The 27,113-nt window shown below is 42.3% G+C and overlaps 1 protein-coding gene across 1 annotated transcript in view; it reads left to right on the plus strand.

Moving 5' to 3' along the window:
* The window catches only part of BFSP1 (beaded filament structural protein 1), a 55,338-nt gene that overhangs the window by 16,284 nt on the left and 11,941 nt on the right, over positions 1–27,113 (plus strand). The window contains exons 3-5 of the mRNA XM_077292263.1: positions 9,907–10,002; positions 13,405–13,497; positions 17,707–17,814. Of these exons, the coding sequence (XP_077148378.1) occupies positions 9,907–10,002; positions 13,405–13,497; positions 17,707–17,814 (297 nt within the window). The remainder of the gene's footprint in view (positions 1–9,906; positions 10,003–13,404; positions 13,498–17,706; positions 17,815–27,113) is intronic.

Consider the following 27,113-nt stretch of genomic DNA (forward strand, 5'->3'; position numbering starts at 1 on the left):
TTTGCTGGAATAGTTATAATTAGAGGACGCCATGTTTTTGCCGGCAAAGTCATATGGGGGCTTGTTTTTTTGCGGAAAGGGGTGACATTTTTATTGGTGCCTTTCTGGGGACATGACATTTTTTTAACGCTTTCTATTCCGATTTTTGACAGTCAGTTTTAAGCTGTTCCGTGTGTGGTAAAATTAATAAGGCGATTACAGCGATACCACATTTATATATTTTTTATGCTTCGGCACTTTTATACAATAAAAACTATTTTATAGAAAAAACAATTATTTTTGCATCGTTTCATTCTAAGAGCTAAAACATTTTTATTTTTCTATTGATGGAGCTGTATGGTGGCTTATTTTTGGCAGGACAAGATGACATTTTCATCTATACCATTTTTATTTAATTTTGTCTTTTTTTACATTTTATTCCACTGTATTTTATTTTTTCATATCCGTGATATGATGAAAAAGCATTGTTTTTTTCCTGTTCTTTTTATGGCGTTCACTGAAGGTGTTAACTGGTGGGACAGTTGTATAGGTTGGGTTTTCCAGACATGGCGATACCCAATATGTGTACTTTTTTTCATAAAAATATTTATTTATGGGTACAATATATTTTTACATTTTTTGTTATTTTGTGATTTTTTTTAATGAAGTTATTACAAATTGTTTTAACTTTTTTTTTATTTAGTCCCTCTATCGGACTTTCTCTTTCTGCAGTCTGATTTTTTTTAAATTTCACCCCTGGAGTAGTATCACTAATATCTGTTCCCTCTCTGCAGTAAAATACTTGCCAGCTGCCGTGTCTGGTCTTCCTGTTACCAGTCACGATCCGACACCTTGTGGTCACAGCTCCTAACTGACCAGAATTCACTGCTAACAGTCACTAGTAGAGATGAGTGAACCTGATCTGTAAACATCTAGTGTCCGGTGCTAAACTCTGAACACAGACTTCTGCAAGAAGTCCGTTTTAGTGGAGAGAGAGAGAATATTAACAGCTTTATGCCTGCTTCTTGTCATATTTCTTGTAAGTCCTTTGCTAGCCCTGGCTGACTTATACAACCCCTGGCAAAAATTATGGAATCACCGGCGTTGGAGGATATTCATTCAGTTGTTTAATTTTGTAGAAAAAAAGCAGATCACAGACATGGCTCAAAACTAAAGTCATTTCAAATGGCAACTTTCTGGCTTTAAGAAACACTAAAAGAAATCAAGAACAAAAAATGTGGCAGTCAGTAATGGTTACTTTTTTTAACCAAGCACAGGGGAAAAATTATGGAATCACTCAATTCTGAGGAAAAAATTATGGAATCACGCTGTAAATTTTCATACCCAAAAATAACACCTGCATCAAATTAGTTCTGCTTGTTAGTCTGCATCTAAAAAGGAGTGATCACACCTTGGAGAGCTGTTACATGAATCATGGCTCCAACACGAGCGATGTCAATTGAAACAAAGGAGATGATTATCAAACTCTTAAAAGAGTAAATCATCACACAATGTTGCAAAAGATGTTGGTTGTTCACAGTCTGCTGTGTCTAAAATCTGGACCAAATACAAACATGGGACAGTTGTTAAAGGCAAACATACTGGTAGACCAAGGAAGACATCAAAGCGTCAAGACCGGAAACTTAAAGCAATATGTCTCCAAAACAGGAAATGCACAACAAAACAAATGAGGAACGAATGGGTGGAAACTGTAGTCAATGTCTGTGACTGAACTGTAAAAAACCGCCTAAAGGAAATGGGATTTACATACAGAAAAGCTAAATAAAAGTCATCATTAACACCTAAACAGAAAAAACAAGGTTACAATGGGCTAAGGAAAAGCAATCATGGACTCTGGATGACTGGATGAAAGTCATATTCAAATGATGAATCACGAATCTGCATTGGGCAAGGTGATGATGCTGGAACTTTTGTTTGGTGCTGTTCCAATGAGATTTATAAAGATGACTGCCTGAAGAGAACATGCAAATTTCCACAGTCATTGATGATATGGGGCTGCATGTCAGGTAAAGGCACTAGGGAGATGGCTGTCATTACTTGTTCAATAAATGCCCAAGTTTATGTTGATATTTTGGACACTTTTCTTACCCCATCAATTGAAAGGATGTTTGGGGATGATGAAATCATTTTTCAAGATGATAATGCATCCTGCCATAGAGCAAAAACTGTGCAAGCATTCCTTGAAAAAAGACACAAGGTCAATGTCATGGCCTGCAAATAGTCCGGATCTCAATCCAATTGAAAATCTTTGGTGGAAGTTGAAGAAAATGGTCCATGACAAGGCTCCAACCTGCAAAGCTGATCTGGCAACAACAGCAATCAGAGAAAGTTGGGGCCAGATTGATGAAGGGTACTGCTTGACACTCATTAAGTCCATGCATCAGAGACTGCAAGCTGTAATAAAAGCCAGAGGTGGTGCAACAAAATACTAGTGATGTTTTGGAGTGTTTTTTTGTTTGTTTGTTTTTCATGATTCCATAATTTTTTCCTCAGAATTGAGCGATGCCATAATTTTTCCCCTATGCGTGGTTAAAAAAAGTAACCATTACTGACTACCACATTTTTTTGTTCTTGATTTCTTTTAGTGTTTCTTAAAGCCAGAAAGTTGCCATTTGAAATGACTTTAGTTTTGTGCCATGTCTGTGATCTGCTTTTTTTTCTACAAAATTAAACAACTGAATGAACATCCTCCAAGGCCAGTGATTCCATAATTTGTGCCAGGGGTTGTATTACTGGCTATAGCTATAATACCCAAGCATTTTATCATTTTAGTAATGCTGCAAAGCTGTATAACTATACGAGGGTAGCTGTCCATAACCAGAAGGAAAAGTAAGTAGCACTCACCGATCCTTTAAAACAGTGTTTCCTTCATAGCCCGGGAGTGTGAGGGAAAGAGTGTGCAGGTGCTGACGATGGCCGTTTCGCTCTGGTATAGCGCTTCTACGGGTGACCCGTAGAAGCGCTATACCAGCATGAAAAGGCTGTCATCAGCACCTGCACACTCTTGCCCTCACACTCCCAGGCCATGAAAAGTTTTTACTGTGACTGAATAAAGGAAACACTGTTTTAAAGGATCGATGAGTGCTACCTATTTTTCCTTCTGGTTATGGACGGTATACACATGTTTTTTCTGAGGAGCACCCAAGATCCGAAGGCACAGCCTCAAACTACACATTGCATCAAAGGTGCTTAGATCCAGTGAACTTGGCGGTGCTGTCTACTTTTTACTCTTTTGATTATACGGACTATACAAGGGTAGGTTTACCAAATAAAACAATGAAAATTCTGTAAAAGTGGAAAGTCAAAGAAAACCATTATTTTTCTTTGTCCCAATTAATAATGTGTCAGTGTTGCCTTGCTTAGCAATGCACCATATATAGTTTATAATCCTGAGACTTCTCATTTATCTAGATCTTAAGTCACAGAAATGAGAAAAGGCTTTCAGTTTGAAGAAAAAGATATGATCTGTGACAGACACAAGGAGAAGTTGGATGGATTCTAGTTTATAACAAAAAACAAGTAATTGGAAAGCCTTGTTCTTTGTTATTAAGAGATGTCGATAACAACCCATCCAATCCACACAGGCAAAGATATCAAACCATAGATGTCCATAAATTAAGTTATGTCTACTAATGAGAAATGACATGGGAAAAAAGTATTGAACACGCCAACTGAAATTTAATTAATGCTTTGTACAAAAGCCTTTAGTGATGATGACAGATTCAAGACTAGAAATAAACCGCGGCACAACTGTGCAGGTGCACAAGTAGGGTCCCAAGCCAATAAGTATAATACAGAAAACTTGGTACTTAGCTTTGGTATTTTAGATGACGAAGTTTAATAGTAGTACTTCCGTCAAACGTTTTGGCCGTACATTGACATTCATCAGCGTACCTCGGGGCGCAAAGGGACATGACCCCCACTGCTACCAATGATAACCGGTGGATACCGGATTTACTCATCATAGCAGCCCAATTTTGGATATATATAACCACAATATTGAGGTCCACTAAACCCCATAACAAGACTAATACAAGCCTGCTATATCCCTCCATTTATTCCTGCTCTTCCTAAAGTCGGTACGCTGATGAAGGTCAACGTATGACCGAAACGTTTGACAGAAGTACTACTATTAAACTTCAGAATTGAGAGTCCTCAGTGGTTGATACCTTTTAATGGCTAACTGAAAAGATGGTAACAAATTGCAAGCTTTCGAGACTACACAGGTCTCTTCATCAGGCAAAGACTAAAAGAAATTCTGAAGAATCACATATTTATGCACAACATAGCACAGAAAGAAAAAAAAGGAAAAAAACATGGATAAGACAGGTGACATGAAGCAGAATTACCAAGAGTGATAAACAGTTATGTCCATAAATATTGGGCCAGTTCTTAGATAAGGAATGTTCTATTGCCCTCTGATTGGGGTTGGTTCTGTTGTGATGACCCCACATGGTCTGAGGGGCAAGTTCCTTAGTTGATGTAAAAAGACATAAATCCATGCGACACATTCATTCCTGCAGTGAGACTGTCAAAGGTCATCATCAGTTTATATTCCCAGACTCTTCTGTCTCTCTTAGATTTGAAGCTACCTTTTAACACAAGTAATTTCATGTCCATAATGTTATGATTTGGGAGACAAAAATGTATTGCAACAGGTAGATCCATTCTTTTTTCTCTTATTGTGTGGAGGTGAGAATTCATTCTTGTTCTCAGTTTCTGCCCTGTCTCCCCCACATACAGACCCCCAGTTGGACATTTAGTACAAATAATTAGGTACACCACATTCGAAGTGACGCAGCTGAAAGTACCTGGTATCTTGTAGTCCTGATGTGAATTGGGGATCTTTATCTTGTCCGTGGTCATTATAAATGGACAGGTTTTACATTTTTTCTGATTGCAGGGAAAGGTACCTGCAGCTGTTGGAGAGGACAGGGAGCTCTTGACAATGATGCTTCTTAGATTTGGGGGCTGCCTAAAACACAGTAGTGGGGGGTCTGGAAAAATGGATTGTAATTGGGCATCTTTTTGTAGTAAAGGTTGTCATCTCCGTGCAGCTCCCCTTAGCACCTCCAGATTTGGATTGTAGGTAACAACTAGAGGTACCCGGTTATTTTCTTCTTTAGCTTTGTAATGTAGCAGGTGATTCCTTGATATTCTGGTGGCTCTTGTAATCTGGTTTTCAATTGTTCTTGGATGGTAGCCCTGATTCAAAAAGGTCTTTCTGAGGCAATTTTTTACCATCTTTTCAGTTAGCCATTGAAAGGTATCAACCACTGAGGACTCTCAATTTTAAATATTTTTCTATCTACTGGCTAACACGGTACCAAGATATATATCTTTCCTGTACTATTAAACTTCTTCATCTAAAATACCAAAGCTGAGTGCCAAGTTTTCTATATTAGACAGATTCAAGACTACTTCTGTACGGAGAAACTAATCACATGCAATGCTCAGTTTGATTTTGGCCCATTCTTCCACACAAACACTCTTCAAATCCTGAAGGTCCCTTCTATGAATTGAGCTTTATTTGTTACCATGATTTTTTTATTGAATGCAGGCCAAGTTATTGGCTGGACCATTCTAACAGCTTTATTTTCCTTCTGTGAAACCAATTGAGAGTTTCCTTGGCTGTGTGTTTGGGATATTTGTCTTGCTGAAATGTCCACCCTCATTTCATCTTCTTCACTCTAGTAGATAGCAGCAGATTTTTTTCAAGAATGTCTTGGTTCATTTGTTCATTCATCCTTCCTTCAATTATATGAAGTTTGCTAGTGCCATATGTTGAAAAACAGCCCCATGCCATGATGTTCCCACCTCCAAACTTCACTGTTGGTATGCTGTTTTTAGGGGTGATATGCAGTGCCCTTTGACCTCCAAAATAATGTATAGTATGACATCCAAAGAGTTCAAAGGGTCATGTGGACCCATGGAAAAATGAAAGAACTGATGTGCCTGATGAGTTGAAGAGGAAAAGGAGTGTGCCCATGGATGGTTGGGCAGTTACTTGTGTGTGAGCCAAAGGGCCAGTATTACTGAAAAAACTTAGACTCTAAGTTCCAGGGTCCCAACCAAGTTGGACCAAGAACAAAGTTGACCGACAAAAAGACACTTTTGATCCCTTAACAAAGGGAGCATTAAAGTTTATATACTTTTAAATTGAAAGTGTATTTTATGTGTTTAGGTGTAAATAGTTGGCTTGCAGGTTCCGTTATTGTGAAGAACAACCATATTTGAAGAGGGGAGGAATGTAGGGGTGCGACAGGAACTGTCATATACCTTCCCCTGTTGACAACAATTGATGGTATAATGTAAAATGCATAGAGTGTACTATGCTGCAAATGTACTGATGCTGCTGTGTGGGTACTGTATTGGTAATGCCTAAGGTAACTCTTTACACTCAGATCAGGTTTAGGAAAAGAATAGGTTATAAGTTAGTATTTAGTTAATCATAGATAGGAACTTTAGAACCCACAGTGGTTACCAATAGTAGATTAAGATAGGCAATGGCAATGGTGTGCCTACTAGTGTATTAGTATAAGTTTTGTTAGTATAGTGTTAATGTAGGAAACTAATGCAAGCTGTGTGCTGGAATGTAGATGAAAGTTTAAATTGTCCAAGTAACAGACACAGACACAGTTAACTCTCAATCTTCCTCGGTCTGGAGCTCCAAGCAGGATCTCACCTCATGGGGGTAAGGATGATTCTGAGAAAGGTCAGGAATCAGCCCAGAATACATGGAAGGACCTGGTCAATGATCTGAAGAGGGCTGAGACCACAGTCGCAAACAATACCATTAGTAACACACTACGCCATCATAGATTAAAATCCTGCGGGGCACGCAAGGTCAAACCCAGGGCTCTTTAAAGTTCACCAATGATCATCTGGATGATCCAGAGGAGGCATAGGAGTAGGTCATGTGATTAGATGAGACCAAAATAGAACTTTTTGGTAACAACATCACTCGCCGTATTTGGAGGAAAAAAAAGGATGAGTGCAACCCCGTCCCAACTGTGAAGCATGGTGAGGGATACATTATACTTTGGGGGTGCTTTTCTGCAAAGGAAACAGAACAACTGCATCGTATTGAAGGAAGGATGGATGGGGTCATGTATAGCAAGATTTTGACCAACAACCTCCTACCCTCAGAAAAAGCATTGAAGATGAGTCGTGGCTGGGTCTTCCAGCATGACAATGACCCAAACCACACAGCTAGGGCAAGTAAGGAGTATCTCTGTAAGAAGTATTTCAAGGTCTTGGAGTGGTCTAGCCAGTCTCCCGACCTGAACCCAATAGAAAGTCTTTGGATCGAGATGAAACTCAATGTTGCCCAGCGACAGCCCCCAAACCTTAATGATCTGGAGAAGATCTGTATGGAGGAGTGGGTCAAAATCCCTGCTCCAGTGTATGCAAACTTGGTGAAGAATTACAGTAAACGTCTTACCTCTGCAATTGCAACAAAGATTTCTGTACCAAGTATTAAGTTCTGTTTTTCTATTGTATAAAATACTTTTATCATGCAATGAAATGCAAATTAATTATGTAAAACTCATACAATGTGATTTTCTGGACTTTTTTATTCTGTCTCTCACAGTTGACGTGTACCTATGATAAAAAATTACAGACCTGTCCGATCTTTGTAGGTGTGTAAACTTCAAAATGAGCATTGTATCAAATAATTATTTTCCCCACTAGAGGTTTCTAACTTGTATTTTTCGATTGTGAATTATGGGTTTTATCTAGCGGTGGGCGAACACAAATGGTAAAGTTCGGATTCTGCACCGGATAGCTAGTGTTTTTGCACCAACCGCTAACACGGACATCTAACGGAAGTCCTTGTTACTGTTCAGGTTCAGCAGCCCGAACACAGCTTGTTGACAGGCTGCAATGCAGTCAATCAATAAGCTTTTCCTGTGTGGTCACTTCTGGCCCCATCACAGCCATGTCAAGTATTAGCATGGCTGTGATTGGCCAGTGAACCATGTGGGCGCTGGTATTCCCAGGCTGGGAAGGGGCCATGGATATTGGCCCTCCCCAGCTTAAAAATAGCAGCCTGTAGCCACCCCAGAAAAGGCGCATACTGTATATTAGATGTGCTAATTCTGGCTCTTTGCCCGGCTTCTCCCACTTGCACTGGTATGTTGACAAGTGGGGTAATAGTTTTGGGGTTGATGTCAGCTGTTTTATGTCCGCTGAAACCAATCCCAGGGGTTAGTAATGGAGAGGCATCTATCAGTCACCTCATTACTTACCCCGTATTGAAAATGAATAAAGACACACACAGAAAAAGTCCATTAATTAAACAAAACAATCCCCTCTTTTACAAATTTATTAATGTAAAACTAGTAGTTCTCATCAGCCCATGCCTGACTGGCTGTAACCTTTTCACCGCCTGGCTCACAATCTGTTATCTGTGTGACAGCGTGGGAACCTCAGCTCCGTGACTGGCAGTAGCATGTAAGGTTACTGCTGTTCAAAGCTGATGTTTCTTGCACTGTTATATAAGAAGGACGACTACACCACAGGTACCTGACTGCCGGGGCCGGTACTGTCAATGCTGCATCCCCTGTTTCCGGGGGTAAGCAAGCCGGACCTTCCTCCTGACTGAGTTAGGCGGGGAGATAAAAAGGAGAAAGCCCGCGCAGCAGAGCAGTTTGGTGCCAACCCAGGGCAGTGCGCAGAGAGTTGAGCGCCGCGCTCTGCTTCCCATTCCCCCACCGAGTACGGGCTCCTGCGGCAGCCCTCATCATCTGCAAAAGGACCATACAGGAAAGAGAGAAGCCAGGAGTGCTGCAGCAATCCAGAGAGAGAGGGACTGCTGCTCTCAGGGAAGCCGTGTGTTCAGCAGCAGCCAGGGAGAGAAGTGCTCCATCCTGGGAGCACCAGCCACGCACAAGTCAGCATCCATCATCTCCCGCCGCAAGCTGTGGGGACCAGAGAGAAGGAGACGTGCAGTGTGAGCCCAGTGACCACCAGAGAACAAGGCGTCGTACGGCCCGTGTCTGTGAGTACAGCGCACGTGTCACATAAGAGTGACCAGGAACAGGACAGACACTTGCGCCCTGACGTTGCCAGCAAATATTTGCCCAGACACTTGCGCCCTGACTTTGTCAGTGTACATTTGCAGAGCCATGTTGGGCTTGTACAGGACTGTGGCCCGTACTCTTGTCAGCCACTGCAGTATATGGACTAGGGGCTCAGTGGAAGGTACCAGAGACCAACCGCCGCCACCAGAAGATGGGACATTGATGCCCACAGGACCGCGGGGGAAAATGCACCGCGCCAGCCGTTGCTGGCACTATTTACTTCATACTCTTAGGAACTACTGACTTTCTAGCTGGATTCATCAGAACTGCCGCTACCTGACGCTTTAGTCTTTAACTCAGAATATCCTTTGCAAATTGTACTGTTTAATTCCCTGTTTAACCCATTACTTCCCTGCGTAGAGTATTCCCTGTTCATTAAATATTGTTAACCCTTGCTCTGCCTCCTGTCCATCACTGCATCCCGCAACCTGCTCACACTCACACAGATGATAACATGGGTGACACTGGATATTCGGGCCCCCCATTAATTTGAATGGGGTCTGGGTTTGGGTTCGGGTACTGTTCTGGTCCCCAAAACCAAACTGTTTTATAAAGTTTGGCTGAATCCGACAGACTCAAAAGTCCACGGATCCGCCCATCTCTAGTTGTGACTATATCTAGTACTTTGTTAGCACAATGAGATGGATTTAAAAATAGATTGCAAGATCTAAGATCACTGATTAGTTATTAAATCCATTAAAAACATTTCATATTAGTTAATATATATGATGCCTGATGATCCATAGGAAAATCTACTGGAAATATACCAAGCATTGGGCACATTTGTAAATGGAGACTAATAATTTTCATTATATTTTAGGAGGCTGATGAAGCTTTGCTAAGTAATCTAGAACTACAGATTGAATCTCAGTTTCTACAAGATGACATTAATGCCGCAAAGGACCGATATAAAAAGGTAATTTTACAATTTGAATTTTGCAATTTTACTATGAGGACATATTGAGAATGGCTGTGGAATATATAGTATTTATACAGTATATTAATACTCAAGGTATCTCTGTTTTGAGCCGTTCAAAATAAGTAATAGAGTTAAATATTGGAGCGAGTTTGCCATATATAAATTTATTAACAGGAGTGGTATAAATGAGTAGACACAGAGCACTCCCCTAGTAGTGACTGCAGTTTGGTAACATTTTAGCATTCTTAGTCTACGTTCACATTAGCGTTCTGCGCCGCAGCGTCGGGCGCCGCAGCGTCGCCGCATGCGTCATGCGCCCCTATATTTAACATGGGGGCGCATGGACATGCGTTGCACTTGCGTTTTGCGACGCATGCGTCCCTGCGGCGCACGCGTCATGGCGCAGAGGACGCTACAAGTTGCATTTTTTGTGCGTCCAAAATCAAGCAAAAAAAGGACGCATGCGTCGCAAAACGCAGCGTTGTGCATGCGTTTTGCTGCGTTTTTGTTTGCGTTGTGCGTTGCGTCGCCGACGCTGCGGCGCACAACGCAAATGTGAACGTAGCCTAAAACAGATCTATTATCAGACCATGCTGCTCTACAAAAATCAGTAAAGAGACAGATCAGGTTTCCAATTAACCAAAATTGCACAAACAATAATAAGAATAACTTTTACACAAGCATTTACATGAGCTAAATAGCTACCGTATTTTGCAGGTTACAAGACGCACCAGACCATAAGACGCACCCTAAATTTTGGGGAGGAAAATGGGGAAAACATTTTTTTAAATAAAATGGTGGTGCGTCTTATAGTTCTATTTTAAAGTAGCTTACCATAGGGGGGTGACTGCGGTAGAGTGGGGCCCCAGGAGACAGGGTCGCTGCTACAAGAAGCTGGTGGCAGTTGCAGGAGTGGGGTGATGCTGCGGGCCCCGAGCTGGGAGGAGGGAGTGACCTGTCGTTGCAAGGAAAATGTCAGCAGTGAGCGGAGCCCCCTCACTTCCCATTGATTTCCCTGCGTTGGGCTTTGGAAAATGGCCGCCAATGCAGCTCATGCGCAGATGGAGATCTCGGGAGCCGCATCCCACAGCAGTGAAATGAATGGAAAGTGCAGGGACTCTACACATCGCCAGCAATTTCTGACAGCCCAGGGCTCGCAACTTTTACAGTGCCAGGACACCTTCTGCTCCCAGCCTGGGACCCACAGTATCACCCAACTCATGCAGCCACTACAGCAGCGACCCTGCTTCCTGTGACTTCGGTCCTCAGCAGCAGCACCTTCCACCCCGGTTAAGCTACATTCGGATTATTATTATTATAAAAATACTGTACATATTTACCTATTTATGGCAAATGACAGTTCGACTTCCATTCCTCAAATACTATGGATATTGGGTATTACCCACTAAACCAGGACCACCAGAAATATTAACAGATTTCTTCACCATTGATCCCTGAACCACCTGATAAAATATGTATAATGCATCAGAAAACTGACAAAGTCAGTATGATAACAAGACATTGACCATCTACAGGTCCCAAACTGATCAGAAACCTCCTGCTCCTTAAAACAGCTCTGCTACACTGAAGTTAGGGTATGTGCACACGTCAGGATTTCTTGCAGAAATTTTCCTGACAAAAACCGGACATTTCTGCGTTTTTTTTGCGTTTTTCATGCGTTTTTTGTGCGTTTTTTCCCAATGCATAGAATAGCGGGAAAAATGCGGGAAAATCCGCAAAATTAATGAACATGCTGCTGTTAGGTGTCAAATTCCCGCCTCTGCACAGGGGGAATCTTGAACCATCTCCGCTGCAGTCTCCTATTCTCCTGCAGCCGCAGTGGAGCCTGCTCGGCAGAGACGTCGGTTCCAGCGTCTGGCTCAGTCTCACTCTGTGCATAGGGTTACTGCTATTTTTCCAGCTTCTGCCATTGAAGCCAGTGCTGGGCAGTGGCGAGCAGATGCTTTTGGGACTAAGTCCTGCTTTTCCCCTTCTGAGCATGCCCAGGGCAAGATCTCCCATTGGAGATCGAGGGTCACATGCTCAGGTACTGCAGCAGATCCCATTGGTCCTCCAGGAAGGTCCTGAAGGTGCTCAACTTCTGTGGCAGCTTCCCATTGGTCCTTCTGGGAAGGTCCTGTACATGCTGCAGCTATAAAATGTTTGCATGACCGCACGGCCATGCGCTAGTGTACATTTGTATATGTTGATGAGTGCAAGTCGTCCTTAAATATCCCCTCCCTTGTGTATGCCTGCTCGCATAAGGTGGATGATTGATATCTAGTGCCCGACTTAGCCATCAGCACGTAACACACAAAACAGCGTCTATTGCTGTGACCGCCAATGCGGCGCCGTGCGCTTTCACAGCGCTTTCCTGACCCAAGCCTGGGTGGTTAGTGGCGTCCGCCAGTGCGGCACCGCACGCACTCTCGTGCATCTTTATTTATATTATTTCTTTCTCTCTGACACCCCGGTTGCTGTGTCGAGCGCAAGAGGTCTATATGAACTCCAATCCTGTGTCTTGGGATAGAGTCCTGAGACTCCTTGCTTGCACTCTTGGTACGGTACCGCGGCCCTGTGACGCAACAGGGTTCTCTTCCTCCACACAGGGTGAAGTTAACCCGTGTGTGTATCCACATTGTACCGCCATATAGTCCGTCATTACTTAGCAGCAGGTTCCATCTCTGCACGGTGGACCCCGGGCTGCGAACGCACCTTACTCTGTCTTCCTAATTATTTGGTGCGTTCCGCTAGCCCTAACAGCTGCTTTTTTTACCGCAATGCGTTTTTTTCATGTGCACAAAAATTGCAGAATGCATTCTAAATGATAGGATGCATAATGTATGCGTTTTTAATGAGTTTTTATAGCGTTTTTATCACGAAAAAACGCGAAAAAAACGCGAACGTGTGCACATACCCTTAAGGCTACATACTAATACCACTCACAGTTGTGGTGCTGTTTCAAGATCAATGCAGCCATGTTTATATCATGGACAACATTGTTAAAAATCATAAGCAAGCAACCTGTCATGTAGAGGAGAGTTTATTAGCTGCTAAATTGCTTTTTCCTAACGTTGCAAAATACATACAGTATGACAAGATGTATAAAACTTGATGATTTTTTTATTTTTTTTCCAGGCTACCATAATTGAATTTTCTTATATAAGCTGGGTTCTACATAAAAGTTGCAAGTTACCATGTGTACCCTTCTCTTCACGGGACTTGTGGTTATATTTTTCCATAAAAACATGTATTACATTGCTCCTGCTGTGTGAACTGTGCAATCTTATGTGTGATGTATGTTTCCACAATCAGATGAATACATCAAGTTCTTATAAATTTAGATACGTTTATGTCTAAACTAATGAATAACAATTACTTTTTATTTTTACTCAACAGAATCTCATGGAAATTCAGACTTATGTGAACATACTGCAACAAATTATCCAAACAACCCCTCCTGTGACTGCTATCACTGTCGGCATGTATGAGGTACAGTGATTTTTTATTCATGTAGCCTGAGTAAAATAATGAATCATCTTGTGCATGCACTGTACCTGTAATGCCAATGTACGCCATGACCACCAGGCCTTAAAGAGGACCTGTCACTAAGTCAAAGTGGGCAGCTTTTGCTCTTAATTTATTCCAGCTGCTCCCCTCATTATTCTGTTTTGTTTTTTTTAATCCACCATACAGCTCCAAAGATTTGGGCTTTTTTATTCAGTGCTAATTTTAATGGTCTTGTAAAGAACATTAAAAACTAGCACTAAATAAAAAGTTTGCTGGTACCAAATAACAAATTTAAAAAAAAAGCAGAATACTCAGGGGAACAGTGGGAATACAATAAGGGCAGAAACTAGGGATTTTTGACCTAGTGAAATTTGAAACCTAGTCCTTTGACTAACAACTTCACATAATGCTTTACTTAGAGCTGAAACTCTTTGTTCTCAGGGTTACCGGTATTCCTGAGATTGAACCTCCTTTGAAACTAATTTTATGGCTTATTCTTATAATTTTCCATAACATAAGAAGATGATGAGAATATCTGGTTGTGCTTCTTGACATAGCTGTCTTACTGTGTTAGCAAAGTACTACTTAAAGGAAACCTGTCACCAGGTTTGCCACATATGAGATACGGCCATCACCTTTCAGCCTTCATTTACAGCATATTAATATGCTGCATATATGCCCACAATCTGGCCTGCAACAAAAGAAAAACAACTTTTATCATACTTAGATGAAAAATCCGGCGTGGAAGCAGGTAAGTAAAATGTCCAATTTTATTGAAGAAATAAATCACATCCCTAAAAACATGGTAAGTTCGGTTCTTATCGCAGTGGATACAACCAACGCGTTTCAGCTCCGATGAGCCTTATTCATGGTTGTTTAGACAGTGTCATACATTTTATTTACCTGCTTCCACGCTGGATCTTTCCTCTTCATTTGCCTCAGCCGGATCCCAGGCTTTTCCCTGCGCTTCTCAGCAGGATTGTGGCTGCATCAACGGTGAACTGACTCTCCTTTTCCCCTTTTCCACTTGTTTCCACTTTTATTATACTTACTTGTGGGGTGGTTGGGTCCGTGGGGCATTGCTGGTCTTGTTCCGGTGCCTCTTCTCTTCTTTTGATGCTGTCCTCCTTCTGTGCTTTGGGTGGATGACGGCACCCACACAGGTTCCCCTGGGATCGCTCTCCTGTGCATGCATGTTGAGGGCAGAGCAAAGTACTGCAGTATACATGCCCTCACGCATGTGCACTGTATTACCTTACTCTGCTCTGGCCAGGGCAGAGAAGAACACCTGCGCAGGAGTGTAATGCCGGGAAACAATGTGTGGATGACACAGGGTCACGTCATCCACACAAAGCACAGAACGAGGACGGCATTGAAAGAAGAAGGGAGGCGCTGGATCAGGACCAGCGATGCCCCTCAGACACGACTGCTCCGCAGGTGAGTATAATAGAGTCACAGGCTGGCGTATATAGAGCATATAAGTATGCTGTACATGAGGGCTGAAAGGTGGTGGTGGGCAAACCTGGTGACAGGTTCCCTTTAACTGATGCTATAACCATAGTCTTCCTTCATCAAGAGCAAGGATTCATTGTGGCATCCTACCCTCCTCCTTCTTTTCCTACTTGTCTTTACTGTCTGTATCAGGTTACAACATCTTGAAATATTTCTGGATGTTGTAACTGACTGCAGTAAAGCCTGTAGCTAGAGGGGGGAAGAAGGAACTCTTCCACTATCTTCTTAAAGGGCCACTGTCACCCCCCTCCAGCCGTTATAAAGTAAAAGAGCCACCTTGTGCAGCAGTAATGCTGCAGTCTAACAAGGTGGCTCTTTTAGTTTTTGATTCAGTTATTCCCTCAATAAAGCGTTTTAAAATTTGTACAAAATAACCTGTCCTTAGACCTGGAGGCGGTCCGAAGCTTCCTCGGTGAATATCCCAACGGCCGTCACTCTTCTCTTCTGGGGATGTGGTCGCCTCCCCCTTCGCGCTGTTTCTTCTTAAATCCGGCGCCTGCGCTGTGCGTGCCTGCCTGGGGCAGGCGCAGTCTTCATTGTCCGTCATAGGTCAGATGCAGGGTGCCTGACTGCGCCAGTGCGGGGAGTGCGGCCACCCTGTTGCTGAATCCCCTCCCCGCACTGTGTTATTTATTATGCACAGTGCGGGGCTGGGGTTCCTGGGCATGCGCACTGCGCTGTTCAGACGCTCCCCCAGCTCCCCCGCCTTCCAGCGTTGTTATTTGCGGCTGCTTCATTCCAAACGCTGGAAAGGAAACCTGTATATTACGGCAACGCTGGAAGGCGGGGGACCGGGGGAGCGTCTGAACAGCCAGTGCGCATGCCCAGGAACCCCAGCCCCGCACTGTGCATAATGAATAACACAGTGCGGGGCGGGGATTCAGCAACAGGGTGGCCGCACTGCCCGCACAGGCGCAGTCAGGCACCCTGCATCTGACCTATGACGGTCAATGAAGACTGCGCCTGCCCCAGGCAGGCACGCACAGCGCAGGCGCCGGATTTAAGAAGAAACAGCGCGCAGGGGGCGGCGACCACATCCCCAGAAGAGCTGAGTGACGGCCGTTGGGATATTCACCGAGGAAGCTTCGGACCGCCTCCAGGTCTAAGGACAGGTTATTTTGTACAAATTTTAAAACGCTTTATTGAGGGAATAACTGAATCAAAAACTAAAAGAGCCACCTTGTTAGACTGCAGCATTACTGCCGCACAAGGTGGCTCTTTTAGTTTATAACGGCTGGAGGGGGTGACAGTGGCCCTTTAACTGCTCCAGTGACAAGCACTGTACTATTTCTTCTTAGCTTTGCCCTTTGCTTAAACATGTTTTAATATCAATCTAAATGTATGGGTTGGTCATTGTTAGCACAGATTTGTACTGGCACATTTAGAATTTGGGAACAATTGTTTCTTCTTTTTTTAACTAAGTCTGATTGACATATATAAATTTATAGGGAGTCTATCACCCACAAAACTGAAAATGAACTGTTTAATTATTCACATAAGACACTTGGGCCCTATAAAAAAAAAAAAAAAAAATAAAAAATAATTTTATTTATATAGCGCCAACATATTCCGCAGCGCTTTACAACTTATAGAGGGGACTTGTACAGACAATAGACATTACAGCATTACAGAAATCACAGTTCAAAACAGATACCAGGAGGAATGAGGGCCCTGCTCGCAAGCTTACAAACTATGAGGAAAATCACACTGGTACTGTACTGTAGATTATAGTAAATGTGCTTTATTGAAAAACAGTTGTATTACATAAGGGGGCTTCAGTGGACACTTGTGGTGACCAATGACTTGGTGCACCCCCTCTGTTACAATACTCCACTCTTCCACTCATCATGGTGATTGACAGTGCCCACTTTGGAGCACTGCCTGATCTAAATCTTCGGCCTTGAACAAACTGATCCTTGAGTAGCCGAGCACTTGTATACACTGTGTTAGGTGCAGCAGCCGAGTTCTCACCCCGTTCTCCAGCTCCTCACTGCATACAGGATCATGAGACAACGTGCAGCCACTACACATAGCAGCGGGAATTCAGAGCGCAGATAAACTGATATTCTGCCTGTTCTCTACTTCCTCTCTTATCAGCATTGTCTGCTGCTGCTTTGTAGTCCTATGTGCAGCAAGAGGCCACTATAGATAGGGGGAGAGGTTGCAAGCACTACCTCTGCACACTGACACTGTGTATGCAGGGCTCGGGATTTAGATATATCCGGTCACCAAAGTGAGCACTGTAAATCACTATCAGGGAAGGAACAGACTGTTATAATTGAGGGGGCAGAAAGATGCACCCAGCCCTTGGCCATGCTAAATATGCACTCAAGTTCCCCCATTTACATATGTAATAAAACAGTTTGTCTACAAAACACATTTAATAAAAACTACAATACCAGTGTTATTTTTATAGAGGTCAATATCATACATATTATAGACCTTATTTTCTTGGTAGGTTGGGGTTCTACCATTTCATTACCCTTTGCAGAGCAGGAGGATGCTCACCATATCATAGACACATCCCTTGTTTTTTTATTATACATGAATTAAATAAATGGTTACAGATAAAGAAGCATTTTACCCCAATTCACAAAATTACAAGTTACAAGAAAAAAATCAAATAACCTTATTTTATGTAGATTATTCTGAACAACACTTTAATGTTTTTGGTCTTAGGAAAAATTGATTTCAGAAAGAAGAATTCCTATACTTCAGAGCCAACTGGAAGAATATAAAAGCATCTTGTGTCAGCTCCAGGCACAGAAGGTTAAGCTGCAGTCAGAGGTAAAATAATCCATATAGTCTTAGTGCTCAGTGTGAATGAAAATTATTGAGTAATTCACTTACATGTCAAAATCAGATTACAATTTGCCGATCTGTATAGCACAATGTGGGTTTGGTGAGTTTATATTATTTGATAGATTACATTATCCCACAATTTCAATAGAAACTCAAAGAACTAAAGAACTTTAAGGTGTTGTGATTTTCATACCTTATATCTAAGTATTTAATTTAATAAACTAACCAGTGTTTTAATGTACTGTACTTGAAGTAAAAATTCCTTACTGTTCCCTCTCTAACTTCTTCTCTGTTTTTTTCTTACTTCTGATAATGATTTGTTTGAATCTCCTAGCACGCACTGGGATTTCCCAAATGAATCGCCATCAGGGGTCGGCGCTGCGGTCACTTACCATAGATTCTTTAACCGCCGTTGACTGATCACATTTTGTTTCGGTAACAGTGATGTAGAAGTGACTGCAGCTTCTATCACGCCATCATATTTCTTCTGACCCCACTGCCCCATATCTTCAGCCCACACTATTTCTGTCACCGCTTCTTTGTTCAGTGAATGGAGTCATCATTAGGGTTCGGTGATAGAAGAAGGGTGAGTGACAGCAGTGCCACCCCCAATGAAAACAATTCATTTCAGAGCAGTGACAGAAGTTGTGGGATGGTGCTGCTGTTACTTGCTCTGCTTCTATCATCGCCCTTAGACAATAGCTGCTTTTAGTGAATGAGGCAGTGGGGACAGAAGCAATGTGTAATAAAGATGTAGGGCTGGGAGATAATAGATGCAGTCACTTCTTTATCATCGCTTCTGAAATATGACATCATCAGGGGACAGCGTTGAAAAAAGCTGTGGTGAGTGCCTGCAATGCCACTCTCTGTTGGCACTTTAATTCAAGGCAGAAGAGAAAGCAATGAGAATGACAGAAGCCCCAGTCTGATAATGAACCAGTCACCATATTATACCCACTGTTTGTTTTAAATCCGTCATACAGGTCCATAAATATGGTCTTTAATTTAGTGCTATTTTTTTGTCTTTTACAAACGATGGTGCTCACAGGATTCTCTGGTGTGTGCTGCAAAATTACTCTGTGAGCCTCACCTTGGTAGAAACCATAAGAAGTAGCATTGAATACAAAAGGCCCATATCTGTGAAACTGTTTGGTGGATTTTGAACAAACCAAGAAATGGAAATACTCAGGGGAACTTCAGGAATAAAATCAGAGCAAAAACTGGCAACTTTTTACCTGGTCAGTGTCACAGGTCCTATTTAATAATGATATTATTCAGAAAATTCTATTATCTCTTCAAACATGCTAGAGAAAACTAATCCTCAATATTTAGTGCGTCACCCTCTAAGGCAGAGGTCTCAAACTGCATTCCTCAAGGGCCGCAAACAGGTCATGTTTTCAGGTCTTCCTTGTACTGCACAGGTGATAATTTAATCACCTACACACATAATGATTCCAGCACCTTGTGCATTGCGAAGGAATTCTTGAAAACACGCATGGTTTGCGGCCCTTGAGGAATGCGGTTTGAGACCCCTGCTCTAAGGCTATGTCCACAGAAATTGGGATTTTTTTTTATAATCCAACCCTGACTTGTACTTCTCAACAACTTTGTCCCTGACTTATTTGGCGATCTCCTTGGTCTTCGTGGTGCTGTTTGATTAGTGGTACCTCTTGCTTAATGGTGCTGCAGCCTCTGTGGCCTTTTAGAAAAGTTGTGTATCTACTGAGAGACCTTGTGACACATGCAAACAGGTGGACTTCCTTTCACTAAGGATGTGACTTATGAAGGCAACTGCTTGCACTAGAAATATTATCAAAATAGGTAAAAAGCCTAGGTGTGAAAACTCTTACTAGCCACTATACATAAAGTGATAAAAGATGATTTATCAACAACAAAGCATCTGATATGAGACACACAGGTAGGACTTTTTTCAGCAGTCTATAACCTGTATGCCTATATTAATAGTTTAGAAAGGTCAAATGTGGTGACAGAGTCCCTTTAACTTTTCTTCTGGAATGTAAGTACTGCACACACTCGGTCAGTCACTAGTGGCTGAGCTCCTTGGAAACAAACTGTACACTACGTAAGACAAAAGCTTTCATAGTAGGAAAATCACATCAGATAAAAAAGGCAAGTCAATTGCAATGTTGCGTAATTTCATGCTGTCTAAATGTAATAATTTCTTAACATGAGAATAATCCTTTAATAGGTCTAAATACAAGATGACTGTACATACAAATGTTGGAGGTTTTCAATACTGCTATATAGTAGTTGAGAAGACAGCCAAAGTATACTGTAGAAAGACATATTTTCTCACTGCAAAAAAAAAAATTCCATGGAAATGGGGACAGTGACTATCTACTAGAGTCTGAGAGCTGTGAAACTGAGTGTATACTATAGTTTAATAATATAAACTGGTATGGGGGATATGGACTGTCTATGAAGACAATCCTTAATAGGTCACTTGAATATTTAAGACAATAAGGACAATGCTCCGGTGGCCAGGATGTGAACAATATATTCAATGGTTGCCTATGTATTTTATTGAGCGGTGACAGATAGCAGAGATCTTGAAAATGACCAAAAATGTATATGATATATTTTGGATACTCGAGAAAAAAATTCAAATATATATATACCTAATGGTATGGTAACAATTATATCTATACTATCTCAAGATGAGATTTTTTTTGATAACTTTTGTAGATTAAACATTAGAACTAGCGGTACCACTAGGGGTTAAAATATTAGCATTGAAACCTATGGAGCATAGGGAATCGCAACATCTATGCTTTGCTGCCATCTTGTGTTACATTTACAGTAGTACAACCTGATCAAGATCCCATGTAGAAAACTGTTGCTATTATAGTTTTAGCCAAAAGATACAATGGTTCTTAGACTGAAAAGAAAAAAATAAGATTATGTTTGTTTCAAAAGTTTAAATAAGAAACAATTTGTCAATAAATAAGTACATTTCCCTGATACGCCTGTGTTTTGTTATTTTGCATGAATTATTTTCTTCAGCAGATGAATCCAATATTCCCACAGCTTCCTTTTTCTAATTTTGCAGGCTAGATGGCAATTAAAGGGATAATGAAATGGTATTTTTCAACTTTCGTTAACATTTGTTCCCTTTAATTAAGACTTATAACTAAGATCAGTTGACATTGAGGGGTCATCTGGGACTGTGACTGCATGGTGAGGGCATCTTCATTCATATGGACCCTGAGTTCTCATTCTGTGTCATACATGTAACAGAATGTCTAACTCATGTGCCTTTAAGCTATGGTGTTTGTTATGATTCTAGTGGTAGAGAATCTCTGGTATTCAGACTAAGTCCGCAATAACATAGAACTGCTCTAGGGAGGTGGAAACTAGGCTAACCGCATAACTGATCCTAACACACAACTAGAAGTAGCCGGTGAACGTGCCTACGTTGATTCTAGACGTCTCGAGCCAGCCGGAGAACTGACTACCCCTAGAGGGAAAATAAGACCTCACTTGCCTCCAGAGAAATTAACCCCAAAGATATAGAAAGCCCCCAACAAATAATAACGGTGAGGCAAGAGGAAAACACAAACGTAGAGATGAACTAGATTTAGCAAAGTGAGGCCCACTAACCTAGATAGGCAGAAAATAGAAAGTGAACTATGCGGTCAGCAGAAAACCCTGCAAAAACATCCACGCTGAGTATTCAAGAACCCCCACACCGACTGACGGTGTGGGGGGAGAATATCAGCACCCTAGAGCTTCCAGCAAGCTAGAAAATCACATTTTGAGCAAGCTGAACAAAAAACACTGATAATGCAAATGATCCAAAGTATGCAAACTGGACTTAGCTTTTCTTGCATGAGGCAGATGGCAAGGAATCAGGAGGAGACCAAATAGGACTGAATACATCGATACCAGGCAAGAGACTGAGTCCTAAGGAGGACTAAATAGGGAAAACCCACAGCTTAATGAAACAGCTGAAGCCCAGGCATGCAGAAAGACATGACTCATACAATACCATTAGTGACCACCAGAGGGAGCCCAGAAACACAGTTCACAACAGGTGTTACTAGATAGAGCACAGTGTATGGTCATAGTCTTGTAGTGTAGACTTGTTCTTGGCATTTTTTCATCTGAGATGAACATTCAAGTATTTTTCAGCATCTTCATTAGAGGAATTTTCTTGAATTTAGAGTAATGTCTGCAGTTATGAGATTGCAAATCGCTGAAAAGGAGTGGTGTGCAGGATTTCCTTATATTTCCAATGCAAGTAAGCATCTGCGTGACGGCAAGTAGATTCTCAAGTGCTTCTCCCCAATGCACATTGCACACTGTTACAGCGTCGAACAAAATGACAGTAGGAGTTTCTCTGGACCCTGGAAAAACCCTTTTAAGAGGTGAAGGGCTCCTCAGTTTCCCAACTTCCTAATTGCTGGGGGACAGACGTTCCTTATTGATGGATAGTTTGTACCCGTGACTTTGCCGTGCTTCTGGGCTGAGCACTGTGCACTTCCTATGTTCTTAAAAAAAAACAGGTTTCCCTACACAGCATCGGAAGAGCAGTAAGGTTGAATCTGTCAAGAGTTAGGAGCCAACAGTACTCTCCTGTGATCCCGACAAACTGCACATGTTAAGCCACCACCGATGTGGTGCAATGGTGTCTGATCCCCTTGACAGCAAGCGATAAACAAAAAAAAGAGAAAAGCAGTGATAGGAGGAGAAAGAAGGAGGCTAAAAACAGGGGAAAAAAATCAGTTTGCTGTCCTAGAGACCTATTCTGGCACCCCGCACCCTTGGCCCACAGCCTTTTTGGAAGTGCATCTGAACAGCAAGGTGGATTGCTGTTGAGGGGAGATAGAGAGGAAAAAAAAAAAAAAATCTATAAATCTTCAGCACAGCGAGTGTGAGCGAGCTGAGTGTGACCTGAGCGTAAGTGTGAACGGCGGTAAGTGTGTGACTTGTGATTCAGTGAAGAGGTATTTGGAAGGCCTTTAACAAATACCTGTGTGAATTTGTGTGAATTGCTGAATTGGGAGTAGCTATATTCACAAGGTGTTAACTTAGGGTGGGCGGTCATAATCAAGGGTTTATAAGGGGCAGCTGTTTGGGGCTCAAGCCCTTTTTGGAAGTGCATCTGAACAGCAAGGTGGATTGCTGTTGAGGGGAGATAGAGAGGAAAAAAAAAAAATCTATAAATCTTCAGCACAGCGAGTGTGAGCGAGCTGAGTGTGACCTGAGTGTAAGTGTGAACGGCGGTAAGTGTGTGACTTGTGATTCAGTGACTTTGGAATCAGGGAGTTTCCAAGGGAGGAATTGCTTCTGGTTTTTTTTTTTTTTTTAAATTAATACTTTGTATTTATTTTTAATTAAAGTTTCTGTGTGGTGCAATCCCCATTAGGAAATGTGCTCCACAATTGTTAATGCCATCCAGTGCACATCTTGCCACATGTATGCAGTCCTTGACCAGCTGGTCGAGGGTGCATACTGCTGTGCGAGATGTGAGCACATTGTGCATTTGGAAGCCCAGATTTTGGATCTAAATGTGCAGCTGGCAACACTGAGATCCATAGACAATATGGAGAGGAGTCTTCTGCTCACAGAGCAGACGCTCAATGGGATAGATGAGGAGGGGGATGGTAGGATGGAGCTGCAGGACAGTGTGGCAGTTAGCTGGGTGACAGATAGAAGGCGGGGTAGAGGGAAGAGTGCCAGGGAGGCTAGTCCTGATCTGGCACACCCCAATAAGTTTGCTAAGTTGGCAGATGAGGGGGGTGCCAGTACAGGGGTAGCACTGCTGCAGCCAGGCATGTCCTCTGAAAGCCGGAGGAGTGACTGCTCCAGTAAGGAGGGAAATAGGAGAGCAGGGCAGGCCAGACAGGTGCTGGTAGTGGGGGACTCAATTATTAGGGGAACAGATAGGGCAATCTGTCACAAAGACAGGGATCGTCGGACGGTGTGCTGCCTACCTGGCGCTCGAGTCCGACACATCGCTGATCGGGTGGACAGATTACTGGGAGGGGCTGGTGAGGACCCAGCAGTCATGGTGCGCATTGGCACAAATGACAAAGTTAGAGGTAGGTGGAAGGTCCTTAAAGATGATTTCAGGGAATTAGGCTGCAAGCTGAAAGCAAGGACCTCCAACGTGGTATTTTCCGAAATACTGCCTGTACCACGTGCCACGCCAGAGAGGCAACGGGAGATTAGGGAGGTTAATAAGTGGCTCAAGAATTGGTGTAGGAAGGAGGGGTTTGGGTTCCTGCAGAACTGGGCCGACTTCTCAGTGGGCTACAGGCTCTACGCTAGGGACGGGCTGCACCTCAATGGGGAAGGTGCAGCTGTGCTGGGGGAGAAAATGGCTAGAAGGTTGGAGGAGTGTTTAAACTAGGGATTGGGGGGGAGGGTATTCAATTTATAGGAGGGGAAGATAGTACAGATAGAGACCTGGGCACAAATAAGGAAGTTGGGGGTGGCGGTGGCATGGGGGGTGGGGTTAGAACAGTTAATAATTTAAGAAAGAATAGAGGTACAGAGAGGAACATCAAGTGCATGTATACTAATGCCAGAAGCCTCGCCAACAAAATGGACGAATTAGAACTAATGTTGTTGGAGCATAATTATGACATGGTGGGGATATCTGAGACGTGGCTGGATGAGAGCCATGACTGGGCTGTTAACTTGCAGGGCTATAGCCTGTTCAGAAATGACCGTACAGATAAGCGAGGGGGAGGGGTGTGTCTATATGTAAAATCTTCCTTAAAACCCATCCTGCGTGATAATATAGGTGAATTTAATGAAAATGTGGAGTCCCTGTGGGTGGAGATAAGGGGAGGGGGAAAAAATAATAAATTACTGATAGGGGTTTGTTATAAATCTCCAAAAATAATGGAAGCAATGGAGAATATCCTCGTAAAGCAAATAGATGAAGCTGCGACTCAAGGAGAAGTCATTATTATGGGGGACTTCAACTACCCTGAAATAGATTGGGGAACAGAAACCTGCAGTTCCAGCAAAGGTAATCGGTTTTTGACAACTATGAGAGACAATTACCTTTCACAGCTGGTTCAGGACCCAACAAGGAGGGGGGCACTGCTAGACCTAATATTAACCAACAGGCCAGACCGCATATCAAATATAAGGGTTGGGGGTCACTTGGGGAATAGTGATCATAAAATAATAAGTTTTCATGTAACCTTTAATAAGATGGGTAGTAGGGGGGTGACAAGGACACTAAACTTCAGGAGGGCAAATTTCCAACGGATGAGAGAGGATCTTGGTGCAATTAACTGGGACGATATCCTGAGACACAAAAATACACAAAGAAAATGGGAGACGTTTATTAGCATCCTGGATAGGACCTGTGCACAGTATATACCGTATGGGAATAAACATACTAGAAATAGGAGGAAACCAATATGGCTAAATAGAGCTGTTAGGGGTGCAATAAGGAACAAAAAGAAAGCATTTAGAGAATTAAAGGAAGTAGGTAGTGATGAGGCATTAAATGAATACAGAAAATTAAATAAATTCTGTAAAAAGCAAATCAAGGCAGCAAAGATTGAGACAGAGAGACTCATTGCCAGAGAGAGTAAAAATAATCCCAAAATATTCTTTAACTATATAAATAGTAAGAAACTAAAAAATGACAGTGTTGGCCCCCTTAAAAATAGTCTGGGTGAAATGGTGGATGAGGATGAGGAAAAAGCCAATCTGCTAAATGACTTTTTTTCATCAGTATTTACAAAAGAAAATCCCATGGCAGCCAATATGACTAGTGATAAAAATTCCCCATTAAATGTCACCTGCTTAACCCAGCAGGAAGTACAGCGGCGTCTAAAAATCACTAAAATTGACAAATCTCCGGGCCCGGATGGGATACACCCCCGAGTACTGCAGGAACTAAGTACAGTCATTGATAGACCATTATTTTTAATCTTTAAAGAGTCCATAATAACAGGGTCTGTACCACAGGACTGGCGTATAGCAAATGTGGTGCCAATATTCAAAAAAGGGGCAAAAACTGAACTCGGTAATTATAGGCCAGTAAGTTTAACCTCTACTGTGGGTAAAATCCTGGAGGGCATTCTAAGGGATGCTATACTGGAGTATCTGAAGAGGAATAACCTCATGACCCAGTATCAGCACGGGTTTACTAGGGACCGCTCATGTCAGACTAATTTGATCAGCTTCTATGAAGAGGTAAGTTCCGGACTGGACCAAGGGAACCCAGTGGACGTAGTGTATATGGACTTTTCCAAAGCTTTTGATACGGTGCCACACAAAAGGTTGATACATAAAATGAGAGTAATGGGGATAGGGGAAAATATGTGTAAGTGGGTTGAGAGCTGGCTCAGGGATAGGAAACAAAGGGTGGTTATTAATGGAGCACACTCGGACTGGGTCGCGGTTAGCAGTGGGGTACCACAGGGGTCAGTATTGGGCCCTCTTCTTTTTAACATATTTATTAATGACCTTGTAGGGGGCATTCAGAGTAGAATTTCAATATTTGCAGATGACACTAAACTCTGTAGGGTAATCAATACAGGGGAGGACAATTTTATATTACAGGATGATTTATGTAAACTAGAAGCTTGGGCTGATAAATGGCAAATGAGCTTTAATGGGGATAAATGTAAGGTCATGCACTTGGGTAGAAGTAATAAGATGTATAACTATGTGCTTAATTCTAAAACTCTGGGCAAAACCATCAATGAAAAAGACCTGGGTGTATGGGTGGATGACAGACTCATATTCAGTGGCCAGTGTCAGGCAGCTGCTACAAAGGCAAATAAAATAATGGGATGTATTAAAAGAGGCATAGATGCTCATGAGGAGAACATAATTTTACCTCTATACAAGTCACTAGTTCGACCACACTTAGAATACTGTGCACAGTTCTGGTCTCCGGTGTATAAGAAAGACATAGCTGAACTAGAGCGGGTGCAGAGAAGAGCGACCAAGGTTATTAGAGGACTGGGGGGTCTGCAATACCAAGATAGGTTATTACACTTGGGGCTATTTAGTTTGGAAAAACGAAGACTAAGGGGTGATCTTATTTTAATGTATAAATATATGAGGGGACAGTACAAAGACCTTTCTGATGATCTTTTTGATCATAGACCTGAGACAGGGACAAGGGGGCATCCTCTACGTCTGGAGGAAAGAAGGTTTAAGCATAATAACAGACGCGGATTCTTTACTGTAAGAGCAGTGAGACTATGGAACTCTCTGCCGTATGATGTTGTAATGAGTGATTCATTAATTAAATTTAAGAGGGGACTGGATACCTTTCTGGA

The sequence above is a fragment of the Ranitomeya variabilis genome, chromosome 2, assembly GCF_051348905.1.
Source record: "Ranitomeya variabilis isolate aRanVar5 chromosome 2, aRanVar5.hap1, whole genome shotgun sequence".
Lineage (NCBI taxonomy): Eukaryota > Metazoa > Chordata > Amphibia > Anura > Dendrobatidae > Ranitomeya > Ranitomeya variabilis.